This window comes from Volvox carteri (assembly GCF_000143455.1).
Source record: "Volvox carteri f. nagariensis unplaced genomic scaffold VOLCAscaffold_37, whole genome shotgun sequence".
In the NCBI taxonomy this organism is placed as follows: domain Eukaryota; kingdom Viridiplantae; phylum Chlorophyta; class Chlorophyceae; order Chlamydomonadales; family Volvocaceae; genus Volvox; species Volvox carteri.
The window spans coordinates 879,606-905,398 of NW_003307580.1; the positions used below are offsets into that span (position 1 = coordinate 879,606).

Sequence of the window (25,793 nt, forward strand, 5' to 3'; positions counted from 1 at the left end):
TAACTGGTGGGTGGCCCCAGCTTTCCAGCCCGTGCGGTGCGGCGGGGGTTCATTCCTGCCACTCCAGCTCTTGCGCACCGCGGTCGCACCCGTCACCAGTTCATCACCCATTCCGCTACCACCACCACCACCACCACTACGATTGCGACCCACCTCAGCTTCTGCGCCCTTCAGGGTCGAGATCTCCTTCTCCAGCTCCTTAGCCTGGATGGTCAGCTTGTTCCATTGCTGGAAGGGCGTGCTGCGGGAAAGCCGGCGAACCAATTCCTGGGGACATCGGATGAAAGGTGGCATTTTCGTTGGGGTTTGGGAAGGGGGTTAAATTGGCAAATTGAGGAGGACTAGGTGGCGGCGCGAAGATGTGACACCCAGGCCACAAAATTGCACTTGGACTGCGGGGGCCTCCCAAGCGACACCGAGCGGAGGCCCTTGGAATTGCGTCGGCTGTAACTGTACGGTGTATGTGTGTACGGCCATAGTGCGTCACGTATACACGACTTCCCTGCCTGGGTCCGCGACTCCAGTTCGGCGCGGGAGCAGCAACTTACGTTGTATTCCGGTGCCGCAGCGTTAAAGGAGGGCGGAGGCGGCCCCGAGCCTTCAACTTCCTCTTGCGGGACAGGAATCCAGCTTTCCGAAAGCATCACCTGCAGGAAAGGCCGAGTGAACACCCCATTATCACGTGGCTATGTGCTGGTGGCCATCGGACTCGAAAAAGGCAACTGTAACCGGTTATGCTGTGACATGTGCAGCCAGGGAGCCTTACCTTCGCATCGGCAGGAAGCCAGCAAGAATTCACAACAGGAGATAAAGATATTCCAGGAAGTAGCTCAACCGGTGGTCGCTCCGATCCATATAACTCGAAAAGAATTGGGTCCGGAGACAGTGCAGGCGCGGGCACTTCCGGTTCCGCCATATTGTAACCAATATTTTATATTAAGATGTTTGGCTTAATGCTCTTTCCTAATGCAACTCTGCAGTCGCACACCGGGTACCGCAGATTAATGCGTCTTCATGCAGAGTCAAGACGTCGGCAGGAGCAGTCGTTTCCGTTTGATGATGGAGCGTTGTCGGCACATCTGATGCTTGTCGTCTTGTTTTTCGAAGGTCTTCGCCGTACTCTCGTACTGAAACGCGCTCCTAAATCATATCGCTTTGCACTATATCATCACAATAATGAAAAAGCCAACATCGATGGTACCATAGTATGGCACAGTTAGTAGTCAACTTGGAATATCATGAGTGAAACGCATTTCAGTTCCGCTTGAATGTACTCCACCGCATCTCCCACGCGTGTATTTATGCTTAAATTACGTTCATATCTGATGTTCTTGCATGAGCTCAACACTGAGCTTTGCGGGTTTACTGCTGAGCTGGTCCTTATTCGGGGGTGTGGTATAAGCAGTCGTGGCTTGTCGTGGAAGTTCCTGCGCCAACCAGGCATCTGTGCATTTATGCTACTTACAGTAGGCAACGTGTTGCCTAGATGTCTTCACTGGAGGTTACTTGCTTGACTTCTCCCCAAACTGTAGCCGCCGCCTGTCTCCGTCGGCTACGCCTGGGAGGGATGTCCAGCAATTAACTTCTTGTAAAGAGCTTTCCTCTTGACGTTGGACATGTTCCTTTACTTGGAGCAAGGGAAAGAGTAGGCGAGCGGTTTTGGGGGGCTAGACTGTGTACGGAGCAATTTAACTGTACCCACGGGACGAGGAGCTAGAATTTACACGAGCCACTTGATGCCCTAAATTGAGCCGGCTTTACTGTCAGATGGATAGCAATAACACTTGAGGACAGGCGGTCTGTTAGTTTCCATCTCTGGCTGACTTGGAGTTGTATTATTCCAAACCATTATGCTGAGACTTACGGTTAATTTTTGTGCTGTGTAGTGAGAATTCTGTTGTTGTGACAAGATGATCCTCTTAACCTGGATAAACTGAACTCGTCGTCTGTCTGTTTCGATAATCACCTGTCTCAGCTGCTGCTTCTTGAAGGTTCTCCCAAACCGCATACATGTTCCGAAGACGACTCAATAGGGACGTAGCTTTGCTAATCTTTTACAGTCCTAGAAATGAACGAGGCATGCGGAGTTAAGGGGGCGAGTTTGGGAATCTAGACAGCCCACCGTAAAGCCAAGCCTCTCGAACACCATCTCCTCGACGGCCTCGAGGAACATAAACTTTTCGTACGTCTCTCAAATAACCTCCACGGGGGTCGAACAACACCACTTAAGGCAATCAGCCATCGACAGTGAGTGGGTCAAACTGACAGACCTCTACCTCCCCCTGATTGATGCCGCCATCCTATCTGGCAGTCAAGTGGCCTAACCGAGTGCCTGCGGTCCTATCTACCTACACTCTTGCCCTGAGCGATTTGGCTCTACCCACGGGACCAAGAGCTATCCGAATGGTCATGAAGACCTCAACACCACACGTAAAATCTGCCTGGTACTGCCTGAGATACTTAAAATTTTATAGCTTTTTGGAGGGCAGTTGAGTCTAAAAACAAGTACAATGCAATCTACGCCTATGAGAGAAGTCCAGCAGTAATTCTACTCTACACCTCATGGCAACACGCGGCCTACTGTTGCAACACACGCTCACACATGCTGCTTACGCTGCTGACCTAAACACACTGCTGCTCCTTACGTAATATGCAACACCACATCACAAAGCCCTGATAGCAAATGAGTGGGAGCGCGCTCATGCCTGCTTCTGTCCTACAAATCAACATCCTGCCAACACCCGCCGGAACAGCGATGGGTATGCGCCAAGATATGCGCACCATCATTTGAATCCCACTTCTGACATCATAACTGCAACCTCGACATTACCAATCGCGTACAAAACGCCTACCTTCCTGCATCTGCACTGCGAAAGATCATGTCCCTATCGCTTCCGTTGCGGTCCATCTAGATATGTGAGTATACGGGCTGGGGCACACGCGCGAGGGCCCGGTACCTAGTCTTCCCCTGTGCCACCATCAGCATGTTGCCCTTCCTTAGTAGATGGATGATTGAACGTTGCGGCGCCGCAACTTATGCACCGCACATCTGCTGCTGCTAACTGCTCACGCGGCACCATCCTGGCAACTGAAAAAACGTCTGGCTTCGTCAAAAAGCAAAGCATGCCAAACAGCTAAAGCCCACGCACCCTAGCCACCTCAAGGCTCCTGCAATAACTGAACTGTAACATCAGTAGTAGTGACGACTCTGCTCTACTCTCCTTACGCCGCCACGTTGAACATGAGCTCCCGGGCCACTGCGACAACAAAATCAGGAAATCAAGTAAATCAAGGCATGGCAGACAGCATCGTGAACAATCAGAATACACCCCATAAAACACTACTTCCAGTTGCGCCCAACGACTCAATGAACCCAACCCCAGCCATGGAAGCCACTACCCAACCCAGTCATTACCCCAGCCTTGCCAGCAACAGGGCATGAAGGCCACGCGGTCATGAGCGCCGACATCGAATGGGAAACCAAAGGGGATTCGGAGGATTTGCCAAAGTGAATTCATCCGTGCACAAATGTGATTCACAAGTTGGGCCCCGTTGGGCCCCTATAAATTAAAACCGAGTTACGACAGGACCGCAGGAGCCGTTATGATTACGAAACGGAAAAAACGACCTTATACATCCTATTAGCATCCGGAGCAGCTTAGACCGAAGCTTTCGCATCAGCGATCTTACCGCTCGAAATTGGAGACATGCGGCGAGCCGCGTCCAGGTCCTCGACGCCATTCGCCGAACCGACTCGCGGCAAGGACATGTTCGCCAGCGTCTCCTGCACCGAAGCGACGTTCACCTCGGGCGAGAGATTGACTGCAGGCGACAGCGGTGTGTGCACTGGGCTGGGAGTGCTGGCAAGCTGCGACATGGCCATCGGGCTGCGGGCACCCTGGGCAGCCGCAACTGCGTGATGAGCTGCATGGCCGCTGTGGTGGGAATGATGCGCTGAACCAGGTCCGTTGTTGGTGCGGGTGCCCAGCTGCTCTGCAAACATGACCTTCAGCCGCTGGTTCGAGTGCGGCGGAAACTCAATGCCGTTCAGCTGCGCAACGGCGGTTGCTGCGGCCTCCGGGGTCGAATAATTCACGAAGCAGAAGCCCTGCAAATAAGAATGTTAAGAATTCAACCAACGAGCGAAGAAACTACCACGTCCTACGCGCTTCACCGCGGCTGTCACAGGCTGCGATGCTCCGGGCTGCTAGGCGACACCCACCTTAGACCTGCCCGTGGCTGGGTCCTTCTTAAGGTCGCAATACTCCATTCCATTGAACTTTCGGAACAGGCGAGCCAGCACGTCCTGAGTGACGCTCTGCAGGGGATTACAGTGCAGCGCAACATGTCAAGAGGATTACATGCTAAAATGATGCGATCGACGATCGGACGACACCATACGTAGAGGACAAACTGGATACGGCCTTTGCGCGCACCGCAACTGAACTGCCGCGCCCGTGGTTGGAAGCTACTTTGCAATTCCCCCCGGTCACTTTTCGCACCTTGTGAACCACCACGAACAGACGCTGCTTGCTCAGTGTGGGCGAATCGTGTGGGGTCACTGCAGCGCGGGGTTCGCGGGACACGGAGATGTAATGACGAAATCCAAATCATGATTGTAATACAAAAAATACAGCTGGAAATGCGATCAAAATTTGCTGTTATTTTGACAAACCTCACCATTAGTAGAGTTGGTGTGAAGCCCTCCAAGGCCCATGTTGAAATTGAGGGCACCAACCTGCAACACAAGAGGCATATATCAATGTCCGGCATAGGGATCACTGCATCTTTCACGCCGCGCGCACAGTGGTGGCTTCGTTACAAAACGTAGACGCGCCAACGTTCCAGGGCGCTTTCGCGTCCCCTGCATGAAGGACAGGCATATACGGATGTATCTGCCCAGCTGATGAAGCACCACGTTCCAAGTTTCCCGCCCACCTGAGCCGAAAGGTGCGACTGCATGTTGGCCAGGTTCGCAGCTTCACCCAGATGGTTGAAGCTGCTCAGCCCACCCAAGCCGCCGAGACCCGAAATCGCGGTGTAGTCGGCAACGGCCATCGGTGAAGGGGACAGAGCTACAGATGGGGACAGAGGGGACAGAGCTACAGATGAAGAGGATGCATGTAATTAATTACAACTGGACCAAACACTATTCGATGCAATCAACACTGAACCCCCATACGATCGGAAATCCCAGGACCTGTTTTAAGTGGGCAGCTGTTCGCCCTATACACTTTGGCAATATTCGACACGAGGACCCAAAGACTTGGCATGCGGCAATGGAAACCACCTGGCGCGGCGGGTCACGGCAGCAAGCTCACGCTAAAAAGTTTCATTGAACATTCATTGAACCAGCACCAACCAGCGTACCGTGACCCATCGGCAAGTCAAGGGGCATGTGCGCCGCATCCGGCGGCAGATGGTGGTTAATCCCATAATCCAGCTTAGCACCCTGCTGGGAAAGAAGTACAGTTTAGGGACCGATTGAGGAAACAGCGGGGCCCAGCGTAGGATTGACCGGAACAGACAAGTTCACGTTCGCAACAGCTATGAAGTCATGCGGAAAACGGTGTAACGCTCACCTGGGTCAAGGGGGAAAACACGTCCTGCGGCGATCCATCGCCGCGGCCACGCTTGGTCTTCGGCTCCGCGAGCATACACTTGACTTTGTACGGGCCAACCTGAGGATGAAAACCAAGGCCGGGTAACATCAGAGCACATGCAGGCTAAGAACGAAGTTATACACGCCAACGCAGCAGCAGACTCGTTCGGATAGGCTTACCGTGCTGCGAGAAGCAACATCCTCCAAAGCACGCAGAGCAAAGGAGGCCTTGGTGAACTTGCAGAACACCACTCCCTTGCTAGCGATGAGGTCAGTCTTGCAGTACTCGAGACCATCGTAGGCCGCCATCGAATCCTGCAAGCAGCAACTCGCATGATGTACTTGAGACCGTACTTCACGTGAGACGTGCTACCCGCGCGACACTTACATTAATATGCTGCGGGTCCGCCTGCTTTGGCACCACAATGAAAAGCCGGGATCGAGGCGGAATATTATCGGGATCAGAGCTGATCTCCTGCTCGGCGGGCCTCGGCGGGTGCATGCCCCTGCATAGGAGGCACGCTTCAGTAAAGAGGAAGCACCGAAATTGCATTAAGTAAGCCTACAATCATTGAGATACAAAATGGCCCAGGGGCATAGGCGAAAACTCTACACAGTCGTGAAGCGCAACGATCGATGCGCGGCGGCGTATGCGCACTCTTCGTCAGTAACGCAAGCGATAGACACGTAACAGCTAAGTGAATTATCTAATAGCATATGGCTTTAGTTAACGAATCAGGTCGCCGAAACTTGATAAATACACTTGCGACGCACCTCGATGTATTTGGGGCCTCCGCCAACAGGACCTTGAGCTTGGGGCCCCGACCATTGTTCAGCACAGCCCCATTCAGGTTCTCCATAGCAAGAGCGGCTGAAGATGCCTTATCATACTTGACATAAGCCACTGCAAAGGTAGACCGTGGGAAGAAGTTCGTCATGATCAGTACCGGGTTCCTAAGGGCCATGGCGCTCGCACTTAAAATTGCCAGCAAGCATCCAAGCGGCTTTACAGATGAGGAGAACGAAGATGGGTATCACGTAGGAGACATAAGCGCGCGCCAGCCAGACTTGCTGCCAGAAACGACGATCAGCAAGCGCCAGGGCAGCTCTCAGCTAGGTCGGCCTTAAAGCCCACGCCTGTCTAACCAACTGACCTCCTTTCTCACGAATGACCTTAACGTTTTGAACATTGCCATACGGACGAAAAGCGCCTTGCAGCGTTTCAGCCTGCGAGGGCACAGGCGAGGGACGCACGGCGTCTGCGAGCCGCCTCCTCCCCGTTCTCTCCAACCATCTCGTTCATGCCCACCTCCACATTCTTGCCACATACAATAAAGAGCCGACTCCCCGGCGGAGCGTCGACTGACTCCATAGTGCTGTCAAAAAGACTCCGGCCCCCGAGGGCACGGCTAAATGCCTCACAAACGCCCTCTTAGAGCGTCATCCACTACTTCAAGATATTTTTCTTATTCGAAAGGCTGTGCGAGGACTGGCGGCTGGACTGGAGGCTTTATGAAGGCGCAGGTGGAGGTCGCCCGTCGTACAGTTGTGTTGCAGGACGCCCAAGAATAGTACACTGCGCTTTCACTTTCGGTCGATCCCATATACGCGTCCGATGATGGTATGCTTGTTGTCGGTCAGTGCAGTTTGCGACTGCCGCGGAGCTTCGCATACTGAACACAGTTTATGGGAATCCTCGATCGAGGCAAAGCCCTTCGTGTATACCAAAAACTTGTTGTAGATATTAGATGTAAGCTCATCTTGTGCTCATTATATGCCGACTAGCCCGATGCCTGTGCTTTGTTTTTACAAAGCGCCAAAGCCGCAACACAATGTAAAAGCATACCGCCATATTATATCACTTTAAATACTTCGGGTTATGAAGCATCCGCTGAGGTGCGGCAATGGAAACGCTGCGATTAAGCAGCGTATTTGGGAGAACCGTTTCCAGCGCACGAACGGCCTATATACCCCTTTCGTCTAATAATGAATGCGAAAGCGGCTTGCTTGGTGGACATTCCGCTTGTTGTGCGTTTGTCTGCTAACTGGAATAGCTTTGCCCTCTTAAATACTTGATATTCAAGAGGTACAGGCTATCCTTGAAAATCTTTTTTACATGATTAGGTTATTGGTGACCATGTCGAGGAGCAAGATGACAGCGCGCTAACAATATGGCGCCGGACTGAAATTATCCTCCCGTGTTGCCCCACGGAGAACATCTGCCCTGAAGGATTTGGAAAACCAATTTCTAAGGGATATTTTTTCGATTCCCTGATGAAAGTTACGTGCATGCAATACATGTACTGGTACATGTATACATCTCCTCAGTGCTATGAAATTAACACATATGCATAGGACACTAGTCATTACTCTCTTCATAGCGAGCTTGTAATTGCGAGACACTTGGCTAAGCTCAAATTGCGAGTACTTCCACAAGCTTGCTACATTTATTCCAGCTGGGAACTCCATAGGCTTTAATAGGATATCGTTACGCTTCCATAGGGACGATGCAGCCAGTATAGCCTTCGGGTGCCATGGGATATGGCGTGGCACTCAACAAGAAACCTCCTCACAACTGATGGAAGCCTAAACGGAAGTCGCATCTTACTCTCGTAGCTGATTTGTCAAAAACACCACCGAAAGGGAAGGGGAATAAAAAGGACCGAGGACCGCTGCTTGCCGCGCATGCGGAGGCGCTTCGAACGGGCTTGGGCACGGTGGGCGCGTTTCAATCAATTTTATCCTTGTGCAGGACGCAGTAATTATTCAACTGCATACCAGTTTCCTGTTTTACGGTTGTCTGCAGGCACCCGATGGGCAAGTCATCAAGGGCAAGCTGACGGCTGCCCTAAACATTTGGAGCATGGTGCTGGGTGCTGAAGAAGAGGTGGGTGATAATTAAGCATGGACCTCGTGCAACCTCGGGCTTCAGCTGCAAGTTGCGAATGCGAAGTCCACCTTTCGGCACGCCTCCACCGACGTCAGCCCGCGATCGCCCGCCTGAACCCTGGCCGCGGGTGGGCACCGCCCTTGCGGGGAACCTGCCCATTACACCCGACCCACGCGGGTTCGTCCTGAGCTTCACCATCAGCCCCATCTTCACAGGGGATGTCCCCCTTGCGATGTTATTTGTGGCTGCTGTGAGAGCCGTGACGTTGGACAAAGCGGGGCCCCGTGGCCCCCTGCTTCCCGGCAGCCTGGTTGCAAGCGTTGGAGCCTTTATTCCCAGGGTTAAGGAATCAGGGCGCATTGCTAGTTCGGGCTCCTATGAGCGACTGGTGTCAAAGATGCATCGGAACACGCACTTATCAACCACCACCACTAACATCCAACGCTTGCCTAGACGGGCACCGCGCACATTTCCAGATACGATTTTTTTGTCGGCAGTGCTGCTAATCCTGTCCTTTACTGCTGCTGTGGTTGTTGCAGCGTGAGGAGGTGTTTAAAGCCGGCATCTGCCCCGTGCTGCACGTTTTGTTGGAGCGGGGGGATGTGGAGGAACGCCACGCAGCCATGGGCTGTCTAGCGGTGCTGGCTCAGAGCGAAAAGCACGTGGCAGAGGTTGTCACAAACAGGGTAAGAATAAGGCTCTCGCTCCGGAAAAGCGGGTGGGTTTAGGGATTGGAAGAGCAAAGGTTTTCATCCCCCAGCCTAGCATGTTTAGAAATTTCATAGCTTTGCGTGCTGACCGTAACCACATCAACCACAGGATGGGTTTACGTGCTCCCTTGCATTCCGTCTCAACTACTTGTTCGTCCGTATGTGGGTCGAACCGGCGACATTACAGAAGGGCCGAATATGGCACTGTCGTGTCCTTCCGCGAGTGCGCATGCGCGTGTATTTGTGTGCATTTTCTACGTGAATGTTTTCGTACGGACGCACGTTGGAACGCCCATCAGCCACTACGGACGGTAGCTTTTTGATGGGTGTTGACCGCCCAACGAGAACTGACGAGGGCACGTCTCCATGGCCATGGGAACATGCCACCCACATATCCCAATGCCAGCTGATGGCAACGGATAGGCCCGAGGCCATGCCAGTATGTACTCACCTTTGGAGGGCACCTTGGCACGCAGCTGAGACGTGATTGAGATGGGTGATGCCTGCGCCCGTGCTGCACCCACGCAGCAGCCACACATTGACTAAAGCGGCTCAAGGCCGGTGATAGAAACCTTGGATTGCCTGTGCTGATGATGGTGGGAACCCCACCTACGGGCCCACCACGGCCCCCACCATGAGCCCACCACCAGGCCATGCGATGTAGGGAGGCGTTCTGGAGGCTTAGATTATTGGCTGATGGCCATGGCGAGGTCATGCCGGCATCGCCATTAAACGTGATTTGTCAAGTTAGGAAATTACGATGGATCGTGGTGGGCGGGGATGCGGACGAAGCTCTAGCAAAATGATGGCTATCCCGCACCAGTGATTTTTTTGGGTAATATCTTACTTTTTACACTGTCCCGCGCTGGTCACCCGTACCCCACCGCAGGTGATTGGTGCCTCTGCGGCGTTGCTGATGTGCGATCACGCACGCGGCAAGCTACCAGCCGTACAGCTGCTACGACTTTGCGCGGCGCGACAGGACTTCTCAGCCAAGGTGCGCACCACCATTCCATTCCACCATGTTGCCTATGGTGGTTTTGGATGCAGTATGTTAGCGCTCGCGGTAATTAGGTGATGGTGGGTGTTGTTGGGTAACAAAGTGAACGCAACGCACCCGTAACTGCACCGTGCCATACAGAACGGGTCGGGTTTCCGCTCAGAGGATGATGTTTGGCGCGTGTGGTCTGACACGATGTGTGTGTATGTATGTGTGTGTCTGTAACACATCGATCCGGGCCTGACGCTGGCCAGGGGCACCTAACCGTATACCCCAACGGCAACAACCGCCGAAGCAGTCTCCCCCTAGCGGGAGGAGTGGAACAATATACAATACAATATACAAAAACAACATAGAGGTAATCTCTGCACCAGCGGTACTGTCCGGATCAGGGACAGGAGGACGTCCAGCTGGCGGACAGAGCTCCCAAGGGACAGAATCGAATGACCCAGATCGTCCATTGCGTTTTTTAATTAACTAGGAACCATTGAGTTTTTTTAATTAGGAAGAAACCCCCCAGGTCGCTTGTTTTAGCCAAGACGCGAAGCCACACCGCGAAAACGTTTCCAGCTTTCGGGATTATGGACTCGGAATAAGCCTCCTACGGGGGTGACCTCATCCAGAAAGAGTGGGCGTATGAGCTCAACTCTCTCTTGCTGGTCAGCAGAGCTTGCCGAGGGACACGCCACGTGGCGGGAGACTCGGCCATAAGATTGCCACAAGATCGTATGTGCAAAGATGATCAGGGGCTTCCCGAACCATAGGAAGACATCAGCGCACTCTTGCCGTACTTCGTGCCGTACTTGTTTACATTGATGCGGGTGGATAGCCCCGGTGGAACGTCCGCATGCTTTTCTAGTCTAGAACACTGGGTGCCCGGTCCACCGGGGACTAAGTGCACGGATGGAGGGATATTTACTCGATTGACTTGGTGTGCTGCGGCGGCGGAAAGTGTTGCAGTAGAAAATCAGGGAGAACCCACAACCTTCCACACAGCCGAGGCGTATCGTTTATTTCCTAACTGACTAACTGACTGTCTGGTGAGCAGCTTGCCGGATGGAAGTCTAACCTATTTCTTCGATTTTGATAGCAATAACTTCATCCATGTTCTTGCCGCATATGATTATCGTTCATAGCGGTGAATTAGCTCATTAGCTCAGCATGACGTGTTGAGTTTGATCTTCCTGGTGAGCAGCGTAGCACGAGACTTGGACTAGGCGAGTTGGCTTGCCTGCTGGTTACCCCTCGGACTTGACTGGCTTGTTGGCTGTTGGCCTGTAATCCTTATAATCTGAGGGCGACTGGTTGGCGGATTCAGGTCGCTGATGTGGCTCTTCCGGCGCTGGTCGAGGTGCTAAAGAGCGATGGACTACCGGGCTGGGGCCAGATGCGGCAGGTAACGAAAGGGGCGCGGGTGAGGAAGGAGGGAAGAACTGAGCCGCGAAATGTTGTTGAAGTTTGGCGGAGTAATTGCGGAACCCTATCGCAAGGGCAGGGGTGTGTATGTATGTATGTATGTATGTATGTATGTATGTATGTATGTATGTATGTATGTATGTATGTATGTGAAAGCCAGTCCTTCCTTGGAAGTGTGCGCCTGCTCTCAGTGTGCAGGTCTTCAACAAGAGGAGGTTTTAAATCTGCCGAAGCCCTAAGCCTCGCTTCTTTGCACACGCCCCATTGGCCTTAACGTCGCATCGCGCGAGTACTCCGGCGCCTGGCTGTGACTGACTCGTAGGCATCGGGTGCTGTTCGAGACGACGTATCTTTCCCAAAGGGGAACTAAAGGGGTCCGACCTCCTGCACGAAACCCCCCAGGCACAGACCCACGCCGCCCACACGCTGAAATTATTGTTGGAAAACGTGGAAGGGGAGGTACCAGAGATACGGCAGGCGCGGCGGGCTGCCGTACTGCAGCTGGGCGCGGTCGCGCCGCTGGCGGCGATGGTGGCGTCGGCACCGCGGCTGCCGCCCCCGGCGCTGATGCCCGCACCGCCACCGGTGATGACGAAGAAGAAGGGCAAGGATGCGCGGAAGCATGCCCGCAAGGGGGAGGTGGGTGGCTGAGTACGGGCGGGACGCGGGGTTGTGGACACTGTGTTGCACCGGGATAACTCAACCAAGGAAAGGTAGATACGCACCCCGCCTTTTTGGGCTACTTTCCTCTTTTCCGCCGCCTCCGCTCTACTTCCCATTTCCACCTCTGGTAACAGCATCACTCGTCTGTGGTTCGTCTTTCCCCCAGCCCCCCCATTTCCTGTACGCATTCCGCGACCCCACGTGCCCTCTAGCTTCCTCTCTGCCACCATCCCTGTTCCTGGGACGCGTCCTCGCCTCAGAGCCGATAGCTTCGTAGTGGATTATATTGTATGACATATTGCAGATGCAATCCTCGCCGTGTTCCGGTGCCTTTGCCTCCGGTGCTATTTCCCCTTCCCTCCTCCCCTCTGTTCGACCGTCGTCCTATCACAGACGCCGCTGGGCGCCCGCGACGCAGCCGCCACAGTCGCGTCAGCCTGTCTGCGCTACCTCTCACTAGTACCGGAGTTCGTGGACGAATTCATGCGTAAGAATACGGCGGCGAGAGCAGTAGGCGGGGAGCGCGCGCGGAGGGATCCGCTCCGTTGTCATCGTTTGTTTTGCACTCTCTATTCGATGTTGTGTTGCACTCTCTATTCGATGTTGTGTTGCACTCTATATTCGATATTGTGTTGCACTCTATATTCGATATTGTGTTGCACTCTCTATTCGATGTTGTGTTGCACTCTCTATTCGATGTTGTGCGATGTTGAGAGAAGAGCGTCGCACGCTTGCGGCGCTTGTGTGCATCTATAGTTCTATATGTCTTATACATGTCCAATTAACTGTGCCTCGGGACAGTGGTGCGTATATGGTGTGGGTGTGTGTATGGGTGTGTATGGGTGTGGGCATGACTGATGTACGGATACACCTTTGGAGGGTAACGCAACGCAAGGTGTAGAGAGAGAGAGAGGTCTGCGTGTCTGGAAGCAAATAGAGTTGCCAGGACGCCAGGAGCCTTTGAAGCTTAGAGCCTCATCTGTTTGGAGCGATGCCCCTCCAAGAGGGTGCTCGGTAGCGTGCAGAAGTTGGGCTTTCCGGGGCCGCGGAGTCTATTTGCTGGCGCACTAGGGGGTTGGCGGACACTCCTCCGGGAAGTCGGCTTTTTATTGTCTGTGGCAAGAACGTTGATAGAGGTGGGCATGAGGGCAGGCTGCCCGGGAGTGGAGGGTGAGGAAGGGTGAGGAGAGGCGGCCGTCCGCACCATCCTTCGCCTGCACCCTTGCAGGCGGGAGGGTCGGGCCAAGTCGATTTTTCGGTCCAATCCGGATGATGCGCTGCGATAGAACTAAAATTTTACCTGCGAATAAAGGAAGCATCCTTCTTAGAGCATATGCCCCACTCCCTCCCTGCCCGGTCCCTTCCTGCCTTCCTCCCTCCCCCCCTCCCTCTCTTGCCCTGGCAGCAGCTTCACTCGCTTGTGGTTCGTCTTTCCCACCCCCCCTGCTTATCTTTCTTCACAGGCACGGGCACGCTGCCCGGCATCATTCGGGGTCTCCATACGTGCGGTGAGGAGCAGGCCGCCTTCCTGACCGGCATCCTGTGGGAGACAACCGCAGAGGCACACGTGGCGGAGGCGGCAGTGGCGGCGGGAGCCGTGGTGGCGCTGTTACACGTCATCTCGAAAAACCTGGCGGGCTGCAAGATAGGTGAGGGGTCTCGGTGTGGCGCTTTCCTAATCAGGAAAAACTTTGCATGATTCCGCCCTCGCTGCCAAAACCACCCCATGCAACTGAACTGACAGCTCCCTAGGTTTCTCCTCCTCGGTTAAATTTGTTAAGCATCTTAGAATAGAAATTCGCCTGCTGGCACTGGGAATGTCCGTTCGGGCATTTTCTGATATCTTCGGTCCGCCTTTCCCCTTTCCCCGAACCCAAACCCCGGCCCCTGCACCGCTCAACCCGCGCGCATCTCGCGCAAAGGCAAGGCTAGGAAATCTTCCAAGGCGGCCAAGGGCGGAGACAAAAAAGACGGGCGGGGCAGTCGGGCGACGTCCCCGAAGCGGGACGGCAAGGACGGAAAAGACGGCAAAGGCGGCAAGGGCGGCAAAGGTGGGTGGGTGGACATGCATACATGCGTGCATGGTGGGCAAATGCATGTATGCATGTATGCATGTCCAAAGCTGCAAATCCTATCTGTCGGCTTTAAGGGGGCCCGTCCGCGCCTTGCCTTGCACGTTCTACTCCACCTCCCTCCTTCCGCCCGCGATTGGCACTTTGCTTTTGGCTGCATATGAATCCTCCTCCCCTCCTCCCCCCGCTAGGTAAGGGCTCGGGCCCTGCGGGTGAGCCTGTGAACTTTCCGGATGCGGCGGTGTGCAACGCGACTGGGGCGCTGCAGCACCTCACCTTCCTGGATGACGCCAAGCACCAGGTCGGTGGCTGGCTGGCTGGCTGGGTAGCTGGGTAGCTGGCTGGGTAGCGGTGGGGTGCAGCAGCGCTGTGCGCCGTGACGGGTGCTTGGGTCAGGTCCGAACACTCCGTCCGAACTAAGTCTCTCCGTGTTTGCTCTTCCTTCAGGGAGATGCTTCCGGATCTGTTGTAGTCGCTGTTCCTGAAACCTGACCACACGCCCACACACAACACAAAACTGCCTGTCTAGTTTTAATATTCTTTTACCCCCTCTCCCTCCTCCTCCCCCTCCTCCTCCGCCATGCCGGAGCAGGTGGCCCTACACGGCGGTGTACCCATTCTGAGTGCCGCACTCAAGATCTCCAACCCCCAGACCTACGAAAACGCCTCCGGGGCGCTGTGGAACGTGGGCCTGGATGTGCGGAACAGCCTCATGCTGCAGGTGCATGCGCATGCGCGTGTGTTTTAACAAACCGATCCGCCAGGAGTTCGTAAGCGCTGTCATGCGCGTGCGTGGGCGCTGTGAGTGGTAGGGCTATGAAGTGTTTGTAGTACACGGGAGCCCGGGCGTCTTCTGGGGTCCTTTTCCCCCCTCCCCTCATCCCTCTTCAGGCCTCTCTTTTCTTCCCATCCTCACGGCCTCTAAGGCGCCCCCCTCTGCTGCTTATCCTCACCCCCCACGCCCCGCGCGCTCTTTTGTCTCAGGCTGCTGGTGCGCCCACCTTCCTGGCTCGCCCCGTGCCCCCCACCTGGCTCACAAGGGGTGATGAGCTGCCGGGTGGCAGCGACAGTGACGACAGCGACGCGGCCGAGGAGGTCGCTGCCCGGGAGCATGAGCGACCCTCCCCCCCCCGCCCGGAGCACCACCACCCGGTCAGAGATCGCGTGTTCCTCACACAGCTGGTGTGAACACTGCATGCGCGCGCGCGTGTGCGAGTGTGTGTATTTAGGTTGTACCATTTGTGCGCCATCATCAAATCGTCATTCATCAACATCATTGATCATCGTCATTATCAAGATCACCGCGGGGACGTACGGCATCCGTAACGGCTTCATCAGTCTTTTTTAGGTTGTAGATATCATCATCATCGTTATTACCGTTATCATCATGATTACATGAGTCATCATCGCGACGACGACCAGATGATGAACCTAGTCATCGTCATCGTCAGCATGACTGTGCGTGTAGCGTGGTCGTGACTGGGTTATGGAATGGCCATGTACATAAATACATAGCAGACGCTCCCGCGTATCTACATGATTTGTATAATGGTGTGGTGGTAATGTTAATGTGATGATGGAAAAGCTTTTGGTGTTGCCATTCATTAGTCCTAGTTGGGTGTCGAGGTCGGAAAGGAAGGGGGAGGTGATGGGGTGAGGGTGGGAAGAGGGTCGCAAGGCAGGGGGATGTGGAGAGCAGAGTCACAGGGCGCGTAGGTTGGAGCGGCCAATGGGTGCTTTCTGTCGGAGGCCTTGCCGGGAAAGAACTTCTCGGGAAGGGTATCCTGGATTTTGTACGGAAAAATAAAATGATGAGACCTCTTGACACCCGGGTTTGGGAGGTAAGGTTAGATTGTCCAGGGAGGTGAGAAGCAGCTCGGCACGATTGTATGACTGGGCCGGAAACTGCGACATCTAAAAACCAGGTCAAGTTTAATCTTGGCGGCTTGCAGACAGGGGCTGCCATGGTATCGGTGGTAATAATGGCAGGCTGCCTCAACCGGCGTTAAGGGTGGGAGTGGCGTGTGTACGGTGTACAGAAAAGTGACTTTGTGCGTGTTGGAAGCATCATGAGAAGGCGCGTCGCACCGTTACTGGTTGCGCAGAAAAGTATCAGGAAGGAAGTTCTCGGTGGCGCGTGATGCTTGACAAATGTACGTATACAGCTTCACGGCCACACTTCACGAGATGCGAAGCTTGAGGCACTCATGGGATTGGGCTTATGACTTTGGCTGATGTGGGTTTGGGTGCACACGACATGTAGACATGTCGGAAAGGCATATTCGTTGATCATGCCAGCCATAACATGGCGTATGCTAGGAATGCTTAATTCTTTGCAACACGTGCTAGCTTCAAAATCACACTAGTGTCATGCGTGGACTGAAGCTTCGCAAAGGTGTTGCGGTTTTCTTTGTCTAAGTGATCTAATCTAAGCCTAGCCTTGTGTACTCCTTACATGTGTATTATGTTTCTGCATAATATTCACCTGGCACTGTGCTTTTCTGTATGAAGTGGCCAGTACGGCACTGTAAAAGTCGGCCATATGCACATTTACGGAAACTATCCAAGTACTGGACATTCTGATGTTAAGGACTTCAAAGCTTTGAGAACAAATCCTTATGCTACGACCTGTTAAGTATATCTATCTACTTTACATACAAGCCGGTTTCTCCACTGGTGAACCCAGAAACGTGTAACATTATACTAATCCAATAATACATGAAAGTTGCAGTCCGTAATGTATGCATATTCATGGAGTGGTCAGTTATCAGCAGCATTATGCTCCACCCTGGGCAGAACGTGGCACGCGGACTAATATAACTTTTAACAAGCCATGCATATACATTGTCTTCAAGGGAAAAGGCTGCAGGCGACCAAGGCGAGCATGACGAGCTTCCGTACAATCCTATTGGTACCCGGAGCCCAAGGCGCATCAGTACATGCTTAACGACTGCTGTAATAATTCGCGTGATCAACGTTACATCACTGAATTGGGAGGGGATTGCACGCGAACTACTTTCATCGCCTTGAAAAATGCTCGTATCTTCTTCGACGCGCTGCATGGGCAGCCGCAAAGCTGCCTCGCACATGTACATGCCATCATCCTGTCAAGTAAGCGCGTGGCGCATCACTCGTCGCCGTGTGGCGGTGGAGGTGCGGGCATCGTCAGCCGAGCCTGCCAGCGTCGATCGACGCCTAGCCCTGGCCTTGGGCGCCGCAGCAGCGATTAGCATCAATGGATTAGCTACACCCAGTAGGTATGTCCTACGCAATTAGCCATGCTAATTGCAATTGATCCGAGCACACCACAAACTATGGATGTGCAGATACTCGACATAGATTACCGAATTGCTGCAAAATACCTACTTACTCTCCTGCCTATATTCAGTGCTTCTGCTGAAGAGGAGCCAGTGGTAACCCAGAAAGTCTTCTTTGATGTCTCTGTCGGCGGAAAACCTGCTGGCCGTATCGTTATGGGCCTCTATGGCGAAGTCGTCCCTAAAACAGTCGACAACTTTGTTGCCCTTGGTGAGCCCCTTCTGGTTGTTGGATCTTGCGCCACTCCCATCAAGCATACGAGTACACGTCAGCGCCACGCTATCAGAAAGGAGAAACCGCACCATATTCCCCATATCAACCCAATCATAAGGCCGTCGGATTTGGGGCAGCCTTGCACCAAGGTGCAAGCATGGCACCCGTCACCTATCAGCTACGACATTTCACACACAAAGGCTATATTTCGCATTTCTATACATATATTAACGCTTTACCCCACCATACCCTCCCCCACTGCATATGATGTCCCTTGCCCACCTAGCGACCCGTCATTCCGAGACCAAAGCAAGCCAACCCCACCCACCCCGGCTGCCATTCTTCACACAAGACAACGCCCCCCCATACACTTCCCATCACACCACACACACATCCCCCCTCTGCCCATCCCCATCCCCAGCTACCGGCGAGAAGGGCTTCGGATACAAGGGCTGCACCTTCCACCGCATCATTAAGAACTTCGTCATTCAGGTCGGTCGGACTCCAGGGAGGGAGGAGCAGAAGGGCCCTTACTGAAGGCCCGGGAAGGGGGGAAAAGAGACCCTAGTTTTCCGTCCCCAGAGTCAGGGCGCTCTCTGTGGGATCTGGGGACTGGGCGGGCCGGGACTAGGCCAGGGAGGGGCCATAGGGCCCAGATTCCAAACGGGGGTGAAAATACCGCTCCTAGCTCCAGGGACACCTAGCGTGTATCCCGTGTACAGATTGCGGGGTGGGGAGAGTTGCAGGGAGGGCTCCCGGGCCGGGGGGGGGGGTATCCTTGGCGCCATAACGCGGTGGAGATGATTTAAGAGGAGATTGGGCGCTACGGCAGACTATGCCCTGTTTGTCTGTATATGTGTGGTGTGTGTGTTTGCCGGGTTTACAGCATGAAGAGGACTAGGGGGCTCAAACATGCCATGCATGATCTTTGCTTGGTGCGGCACCGTACATTCTCTAATGGAAATTACACCGAAATGCCCCAATGATGCTGTTGCGGATGCGCCACTGCGGCGCTGACGTCATCAGGGAGGTGACTTTGAGCGCGGCAACGGCACGGGCGGCTACAGCATTTACGGAAGGTGAGTGGGCCCGCGCGCGACGACGCTTCCATTGTGTTTTGGGGTTTTAGGGTTTTAGGGTGACTCCTGCGGGTTTAGACCAACCCTTGCCTCCCTCATTGTAAGAGGGGTTTAGCTCCCTTGGCATCTCTCTGAGTACTCTTTGCCTGGTGTTACATTTCCCCCCCACACACACACCGACTTCAACTCACCCGCCACCCGTTCCCCCCCTGACCACCCCGCTTACGACACTTGCAAAGTGTGTGTGTACTTCTCCAGCCGATAAGGTGGTGGGCATGTACGGCAACCTAGAAGCATTCCACGGCGTATCATATGCTCCTTAATTTGCACTGGGATTTTTTGTACGGCCGTATCTCGAGCTCTCAAGCTCATGGCCTCAACCGGGTAGCCGCTCGCCAGTTCGTACTGAAAAAACGTCTACCGTACACTGTATGTCGTACCGTACGGCTCATTAGTGGTTGTACGGCATGTCCAACCCTCAGGCGGTTCCCGGACGAGAACTTCAAACTGCTTCATGCCCCCGGAGTGCTGTCCATGGCAAATGCAGGTCCCAACACCAACGGCAGCCAGTAAGTACCTGTCTACAGTTGCCTTCCGTACACATGGCCCATGCCGTACGGTCTACAAAATGAGGCTTAAGTTTCGCATCTGCAAATTTCTACCTCGCATCGGACTGACTGACGGGAAAGGCGTTTCTGATGCTAAGATAACCACACCGCCATCCGCCTGAGCGTTTTTTCCAGATGCGAAGGGAGGAGATGGGGGTTGGGATCGAAGGGGAGAACACCCCGGGGGCAGAGGAGTTTCGGAAGAGATAGGTGTTGGGTGGGAGAGGACTTAAACTCTCTTTTTTTCAAGGGGAGAATCTTCACGGGGGTTACCTTTACCGGGGGGTTATGCACCCCCCTCTCCGCACCTCGTACTACCCGTATCCCATCACCCTTTCCGGGTCACTCCGGGGGTTGTCTCGACCCCGCCAGCAGGCAGATGGGGGCAGATGGGGGAGGTAACCCCCCCCCCGGGGGAGGGGGTTCTACGTCTGGTACACTCTTGCCCTGGCAGCAGCTTCACTCGTGTGTGGTTCGTCTTCCCCCCCCCGGCTTTGTTCTCAACTGAGCCCATGTCTGTGTGAGTGTCTCCCAACTGACTGAACGAACGACTGGACGAATTAGTGTGTGTGTATGACGTGCTGTCGTACTACCTGCCACCACGTCACCAGGTTTTTCATCACCACGGTGGATACCCCGTGGCTCAACGGTCGCCATGGTGAGGCGCGTGTGTGTGTGTGTGTGTGTGTGTGTTGGGGGGGAAGGAGGGGGAGCTGTGTGTGCGTAGTATTATGTGATGGGGGAGGGTACTGAGGCTAGCGGTGTCATTAGAGGGACCAGGTTCAGTGTGTGTTCGGTTGTGCGGCTCGTTTACGGAGGGGGGTGGGTGGGGAGGAGAGGAAACGGGGGATGTCGGTCTGCTCAACAACAGGTTTGTTTCCTATCTGGCGGGGTGTCGTTCTGTGTGACGCCTCTGTACCCGAGTATGCTATGTCCTATAATCATCTTCGGAGCCGCGATCAGAGCTCATCCGTATATGTATCCGTTGTCGTACACGGCTGAATGACTTCAAACCGGAGCGGCAGCTCCGAATGGCCACATCATGGCCATGCATATATATGTACATGTATATATATGTACATGTACATGTACATATATACATGTATATATATATATATATATATATATATATATATATATATATATATATATATATATATATATATATATATATATATAGAGAGAGAGAGACCCAGAGAGAAAGAGTGACAGAGAGGGGCAGGGGGAGGGTGGAGTGCGAGATCGAGAGCGGCACGGGGTGTCATGCAAGTAGTAGGGGGAGAGGCGAGGGGCAGGGTTTTCGGCTGCCTTCGGGACCCCCCCCCCCCCCACACACACACACGGCCCTTCCTTGGTCCTTATCTGTACCCACATCTGTACCCATTAATTTCATCGCAACTGCTACGCATGTACGACAGTGGTCTTTGGACGGGTTCTGGAGGGCATGGATGTCGTACACAGCCTGGAGGACGTCCCGGTGGACCGGAGTGCCAGGTGCGTGTGTGTGTTTTTGTATGTGTATGTACGGCGAGTCTGGGGTTGCGGGGGACGGGAATAATGGGGTTGGCGAGGGCTTCGCTAAAGGGGTTTCTGTATGTGTGCAATACCAACAAGCCAAATGCTAATAGGCTGCATGCTTCGAAAAAGTTAACGAGGCTTTGGTGAACGAGATTTTATCAATACAAACCCGAAGTGATGCTTTGGTTTTGAGTTTTGCTTGCTTTGCTACTTCACGCAGGCCGTCTCAACCCGTCGTCATCGACAACTGCGGCCTTCTGGCCGCCTGAGCATCGTCTCCTCCACCCCTACCCCAGCTAGCCATCCCCTCCGTACCTGGACATGGAGTACGAAGCTGGGGGCCTGAGGGAGAGGTGAAGTCCAAGTTGCAAAGCTGGGGCCCGCATGTGTACGCCGTACAGTCGTACAGTCATAGGTAGTTAGGTGTCGAAGAGTCTGCGGATTTGTACGGCGGTCGGAGGGGCCGGGTGGTGGTCAGGATCGCAGTTGATGGGTGCGTCAGATAGTTGTGTAGATACAAACATTCGTACAGACCCAGATACGTACATACATACTCCGTACAAATGGCCTGACGCGCCTGATGGTCGTCAGGATGGGATAGTACGACTTGGTAGTTAAGTGGTTCGGAGCTGCCGGTATTTAAAAAACAGCGAGGAGCGGCTGGCTATTGGAAATTGCCTGTCGTACATCTATCCGTCAATCAATCTGTTTGTCTGTATCTGTATCTATCTGTGTCTGTCCCCCCCACGGTTCTCGAGTAAGCATGCTTTCGTACAGCAGGTGGTTAGTTTAGTTTTGAATGACATCAGCAGTTTTGCGGGGAGCTTAAGTTTTGCAGTGCGCATGTACGGCGTAAGCCTATTTAGGAAATTTGGTTGGGAGATGCTTTGACAAGGAGGGAAAAGTGTTAGTCTTTGTGTTGCCAAATGTGGCAACTTAGTGATGGATGGCGAAGGGGGCCCAATATGAGGATGGTGAATGATGTAGAGTAGTGTCACCAGGTGGGGTATGGGGATTTGCTTTAGCACAGACAGGTGTTTGAATGTACAGCTGAATGGACGTACGAGCTCTCGACGCGATATACGGAAGTGGTTACGCAGGAAGAGAACTGTGCTCATCGATTTCGACCTGACCCAAAAAAGTACTTTCACTCTCCTCTATTTGTACGATGGCTTCGCAGCCACTTAACAGCCACAGGAATAAAAAAGGTAGGTTTCAGAAGAAATGGATTTCAGACGGGTCTCAGGAAACTTGTCCTTGTCCTTGACTCGATTTATTTATATTATATTTCTCGTGTCAGGTACTACCGGGCAACGGAATCCGCTGCATGGCGTCACGGCAGCATGCCAGGACGTTGCGCTGTCTCACACACAAAAAAGTAGTAGAGGACCCGAAACTCGGAAGGAAACACATAAAACGTTAAGTTTTTAGCCTGAAATAAATTTTCTGCTATCTAAATTAGCCACACTGCGTCTTTAAGCAGCCCCTCGCACAAATGTGTCCGGTCGTACTTCGCGAATAAAGCCTAAGTACATCTCGTCCCAAAAGTCAGGAGCGAATTTTGCCGCGCAGATGCGCGCGTGCGATTCTCAAAATGCGCCTGTACAAGTGTATGTAATTTTTTCGGCGAAAGGCCGCTCATCAGGGCATGTTGGCCGAGTCACAAGCGGCATGCATCTCGGACTTTTGGCTGGCTGCTTAGCCTGAGCCGAATAAGATATGAAAAGATATGAAAGCATACAACGTAGCTTGCAAGAATGGCCACATGCAACGGCTGCCGGAAGAGGAAGCGTTTGGCGACACATTTTTGAAAGCACCGCCCACCCGGCCTGAGCTCAACCTGGCTGTTGCCGCGGACGGGACCCCACTGGACTATCAGTTTGGCATGTCTGCGGAGATGGCCATGTTCCCCTATCTGTTTCCCTTTGGTGTTGGCGCAGCCCGGGCCTTCTACGCCATGAGCCAACCACGCGCCAGCAGCACCCACACACCCACCGCCGTCACAGTCCAAGACGATGACGCCCCAGCCACGCTTGCCTAGCCCACACAGCAACTGAACACTTAACGCTTGACGGATAAAGTCCCACAATTTCGGCGCTAGGCTTCTGGACATTGAGCGGTGCTGTTGGATTTGGGCACGGTCGCACTTAGGGTTTCATTCACGGTGCATACATATCCAACATTAACTCGTGTGTGAACGGCTTGGGATGGTCTATTGCATAAGCGTTCGGAGTTAAAGGAGAGCCCGCTGCGCTCCTTTCTATGTCCGCTCGTCGCGTGCTCGGGGGCTACCAACTTGCCCCCGAGCACGTGACGAGCGGACAAGTTCACCCATCATGTTGCCTGTTCTGGCATGGCCATCCACGCGCGACAGGGAACTTGAACCTAGGCCTTTATCTTCGTTCCTACATCATAGCAAGAACCGACGCGACGTGGCCTGTGCACGAGCTGTTCCTGTGATGATGTTCTTCATCTTCTTCTAATTGTGGTTCCTGTTGTTCTTGCATACGCGCGCGCGCGAAGACAGAACTACAAGTACATTGCACCGTGCGCCAAACACCCTGTAACCAGCTTCCACTAAACAGCTTCGACACTAATCTCACATTCCAATATGCCACTGCACTTTCCTCTCCAGCCTGGCCACATTCTCTTCCTCGCAAACGTACTTGGGCACCTTACAATCCAACACCATACGTGCTTTGGAAACGCGGGCAGCTGCTTCACAAGGGCCCCCCTATTTACATCTGCTAAAGGCTAAGTCCAGGGTACGGATAAATGACCCATATACGGATAAATGACCCACATCAGGAATGAAATTTCACCCCGCTAGCTACTGCCGCGCGTATCTTCATCTCCCCACATACCTTGGGCCTACAAATCTGCCCCGCCAGCGAGCAAAGTGAAGGAGAAGCCGAAGCAAGGACTCGGACACAACATGGCGATAGATAGCCGTAGTACGTATCTAGGCGTGTCGTCGCCTCGATTGTCCTGGATGTCGGAGTGACGGGCGGACACACGTCGACCGCGGTGGTGATTATATGGGTGTTGTTCTTGTTCGTACACATGCATACACACATACCGTCGTACTCAACGTACTACACATATAACCCGTGCGGAGCTGAAAGGAACCCTAGAAATCGCAGGACACAAAAATCTTTTGTTTGTTGGTGGTTGTTGGTTGCTTTTACCTGCCCATGGGCACTTGAAGGCGAGGTGGTGTAGTATATGGCCGCTTAGAAGGCCCCTCCCAAGATGCTGCAGCTGGCGCAGCACCTTCGCGCACATTTGTTGATAATCTGTGTACCGTACTGTATGTGTACCAGCTATTACATATGGGTAGATGGGTGACCGTTGCTGTCCTGGGAAGCACTGGTAAATGGTGGATATGAAGGAGGTGGAGAAGAAGATGGTGTAGATGGAGATGGTGGAGATGAAGGAGATCGAGGTGGTGGAGGAGGAGATGGTGGAGATGAAGGAGATGAAGAAGGAAGTGGAGGAGATGGTGGAGATGGAGGTGGAGGAGATGGTGGAGATGGAGGTGGAGGAGGAGGAGATGGTGGAGATGGAGGTGGAGGAGGAGGAGATGGTGGAGATGGAGGTGGAGGAGGAGGAGATGGTGGAGATGAAGAAGGAAGTGGAGGAGATGGTGGAGATGGAGGAGGAGATGGTGAAGATGAAGAAGGAAGTGGAGGAGATGGTGGAGATGAAGAAGGAAGTGAAGGAGATGGTGGAGATGGAGGAGGTGGAGAAGGAGATGGTGGAGATGGAGGAGGTGGAGATGAAGGAAGTGAAGGAGATGGTGGAGATGAAGGAGATGGTGGAGATGGAGGAGGTGGAGAAGGAGATGGTGGAGATGGAGGAGGTGGAGATGAAGGAAGTGAAGGAGATGGTGGAGATGAAGGAGATGGTGGAGATGGAGGAGGTGGAGAAGGAGATGGTGGAGATGGAGGAGGTGGAGAAGGAGATGGTGGAGATGGAGGAGGTGGAGAAGGAGATGGTGGAGATGAAGTGGTGAAATAGAGGTGAATAAAAGAAGGCTTAAAGGAGGAGGACGGCGGTAGAGAGAGGAGGGTGTGGAGGACGGCAAGCGAGTGTGAAATGTAACCGGGCCGGCAGTGGTGGATCAGTTCCTATCTGCAGCGGCTTGCTTGTACGGCGGTGTCGGCGATGGCGATCATGGATGGTCGTTTGACAGCATTGGCGCTCGTCCACCTTGCCTCCACGTCATCATCATCAATCATCACCATCATCATCATCATCATCATCATCATCATCATCATTAATCATCACCATCACCATCATCATCATCATCATCAATCATCACCATCATCATCATCATCATCATCATTAATCATCACCATCATCATCATCATCATCATCATTAATCATCATCATCATCATCATCATCATCATCATCATCATCATCATCATCATTAATCATCATCATCATCATCATCATCATCATCATCATCATCATCATCATCATCATCATCATTAATCATCATCATCATCATCATCATCATCATCATCATTAATCATCATCATCATCATCATCATCATCATCATCATCATCATCATCATCATCATCATCATCATCATCATCATCATCATCATCGTCGTCGTCGTCGTGAGGTACAAGATCCACAAAGCGCGCACCAGCAGGTCGCCATGACGCGTGAGGCTTCCGAAGCTGTTCATGCTGTT

At 53.3% G+C, this 25,793-nt stretch overlaps 6 protein-coding genes across 6 annotated transcripts in view; 4 read left to right on the forward strand and 2 right to left on the reverse strand.

The window, feature by feature from the left end:
- The window catches only part of rsp5 (radial spoke protein 5), a gene marked incomplete at both ends in the record, with an annotated part of 6,134 nt that extends 5,218 nt beyond the window's left edge, over positions 1-916 (reverse strand). The window contains 3 exons of the mRNA XM_002953665.1: positions 79-267; positions 549-647; positions 767-916. Of these exons, the coding sequence (XP_002953711.1) occupies positions 79-267; positions 549-647; positions 767-916 (438 nt within the window). The remainder of the gene's footprint in view (positions 1-78; positions 268-548; positions 648-766) is intronic.
- Positions 917-1,938: 1,022 nt separating this feature from the next.
- Positions 1,939-7,078, reverse strand: VOLCADRAFT_106063 (uncharacterized protein). The gene is made up of 13 exons (XM_002953666.1): positions 6,912-7,078; positions 6,757-6,829; positions 6,377-6,506; positions 5,991-6,108; positions 5,783-5,917; positions 5,583-5,681; positions 5,371-5,452; positions 4,939-5,075; positions 4,681-4,738; positions 4,503-4,561; positions 4,223-4,318; positions 3,691-4,108; positions 1,939-3,257 (listed from the first exon to the last, which is right to left on the reverse strand). Exons 1-13 carry the CDS (start codon positions 6,972-6,974, stop codon positions 3,223-3,225), a joined length of 1,503 nt encoding a protein of 500 aa, XP_002953712.1. The 5' UTR covers positions 6,975-7,078; the 3' UTR covers positions 1,939-3,222.
- Positions 7,079-7,588: 510 nt separating this feature from the next.
- On the forward strand, positions 7,589-15,701 carry VOLCADRAFT_94450 (uncharacterized protein; the record flags this gene model as incomplete). The annotated part of the gene is made up of 14 exons (XM_002953577.1): positions 7,589-7,630; positions 8,409-8,489; positions 9,032-9,178; positions 9,853-9,972; positions 10,092-10,199; positions 11,521-11,616; positions 12,027-12,257; positions 12,675-12,791; positions 13,690-13,930; positions 14,204-14,332; positions 14,545-14,654; positions 14,946-15,074; positions 15,338-15,448; positions 15,513-15,701. The coding sequence occupies 14 exons, from the start codon at positions 7,589-7,591 to the stop codon at positions 15,699-15,701; spliced, it is 1,851 nt and encodes a 616-aa protein (XP_002953623.1).
- Positions 15,702-17,325: 1,624 nt separating this feature from the next.
- VOLCADRAFT_109223 (uncharacterized protein) lies at positions 17,326-22,224 on the forward strand. Its single transcript, XM_002953578.1, has 8 exons — positions 17,326-17,610; positions 17,742-17,881; positions 18,306-18,376; positions 18,911-18,963; positions 19,446-19,532; positions 20,183-20,229; positions 20,990-21,065; positions 21,310-22,224. Exons 1-8 carry the CDS (start codon positions 17,387-17,389, stop codon positions 21,356-21,358), a joined length of 747 nt encoding a protein of 248 aa, XP_002953624.1. The 5' UTR covers positions 17,326-17,386; the 3' UTR covers positions 21,359-22,224.
- Positions 22,225-22,818: 594 nt separating this feature from the next.
- VOLCADRAFT_94452 (uncharacterized protein) lies at positions 22,819-23,130 on the forward strand (the record flags this gene model as incomplete). The annotated part of the gene is made up of 1 exon (XM_002953579.1): positions 22,819-23,130. One exon carries the CDS (start codon positions 22,819-22,821, stop codon positions 23,128-23,130), a length of 312 nt encoding a protein of 103 aa, XP_002953625.1.
- Positions 23,131-24,504: 1,374 nt separating this feature from the next.
- Positions 24,505-25,104, forward strand: VOLCADRAFT_94453 (uncharacterized protein; the record flags this gene model as incomplete). Its single annotated transcript, XM_002953580.1, has 1 exon — positions 24,505-25,104. The coding sequence occupies one exon, from the start codon at positions 24,505-24,507 to the stop codon at positions 25,102-25,104; it is 600 nt and encodes a 199-aa protein (XP_002953626.1).
- Between the last annotated feature and the right edge of the window lie 689 nt (positions 25,105-25,793).

Bases quoted from the DNA above. Each gene is read 5' to 3' on its own strand.
- VOLCADRAFT_106063 (XM_002953666.1), bottom strand. From the start codon at position 6,974: ATGGAGTCAGTCGACGCTCCGCCGGGGAGTCGGCTCTTTATTGTATGT. The intron at 6,109-6,376 runs GTGCGTCGCAAG...CCTCCTATGCAG, and splicing joins GAGGCCCCAAATACATCGAG to GGGCATGCACCCGCCGAGGC. The intron at 5,076-5,370 runs GTACGCTGGTTG...CCCCATCTGTAG, and splicing joins TGACTTGCCGATGGGTCACG to CTCTGTCCCCTTCACCGATG.
- VOLCADRAFT_109223 (XM_002953578.1), top strand. From the start codon at position 17,387: ATGCTCGTATCTTCTTCGACGCGCTGCATGGGCAGCCGCAAAGCTGCC. The intron at 18,377-18,910 runs GTCGGTCGGACT...TGACGTCATCAG, and splicing joins TTAAGAACTTCGTCATTCAG to GGAGGTGACTTTGAGCGCGG. The intron at 21,066-21,309 runs GTGCGTGTGTGT...TACTTCACGCAG, and splicing joins CCGGTGGACCGGAGTGCCAG to GCCGTCTCAACCCGTCGTCA.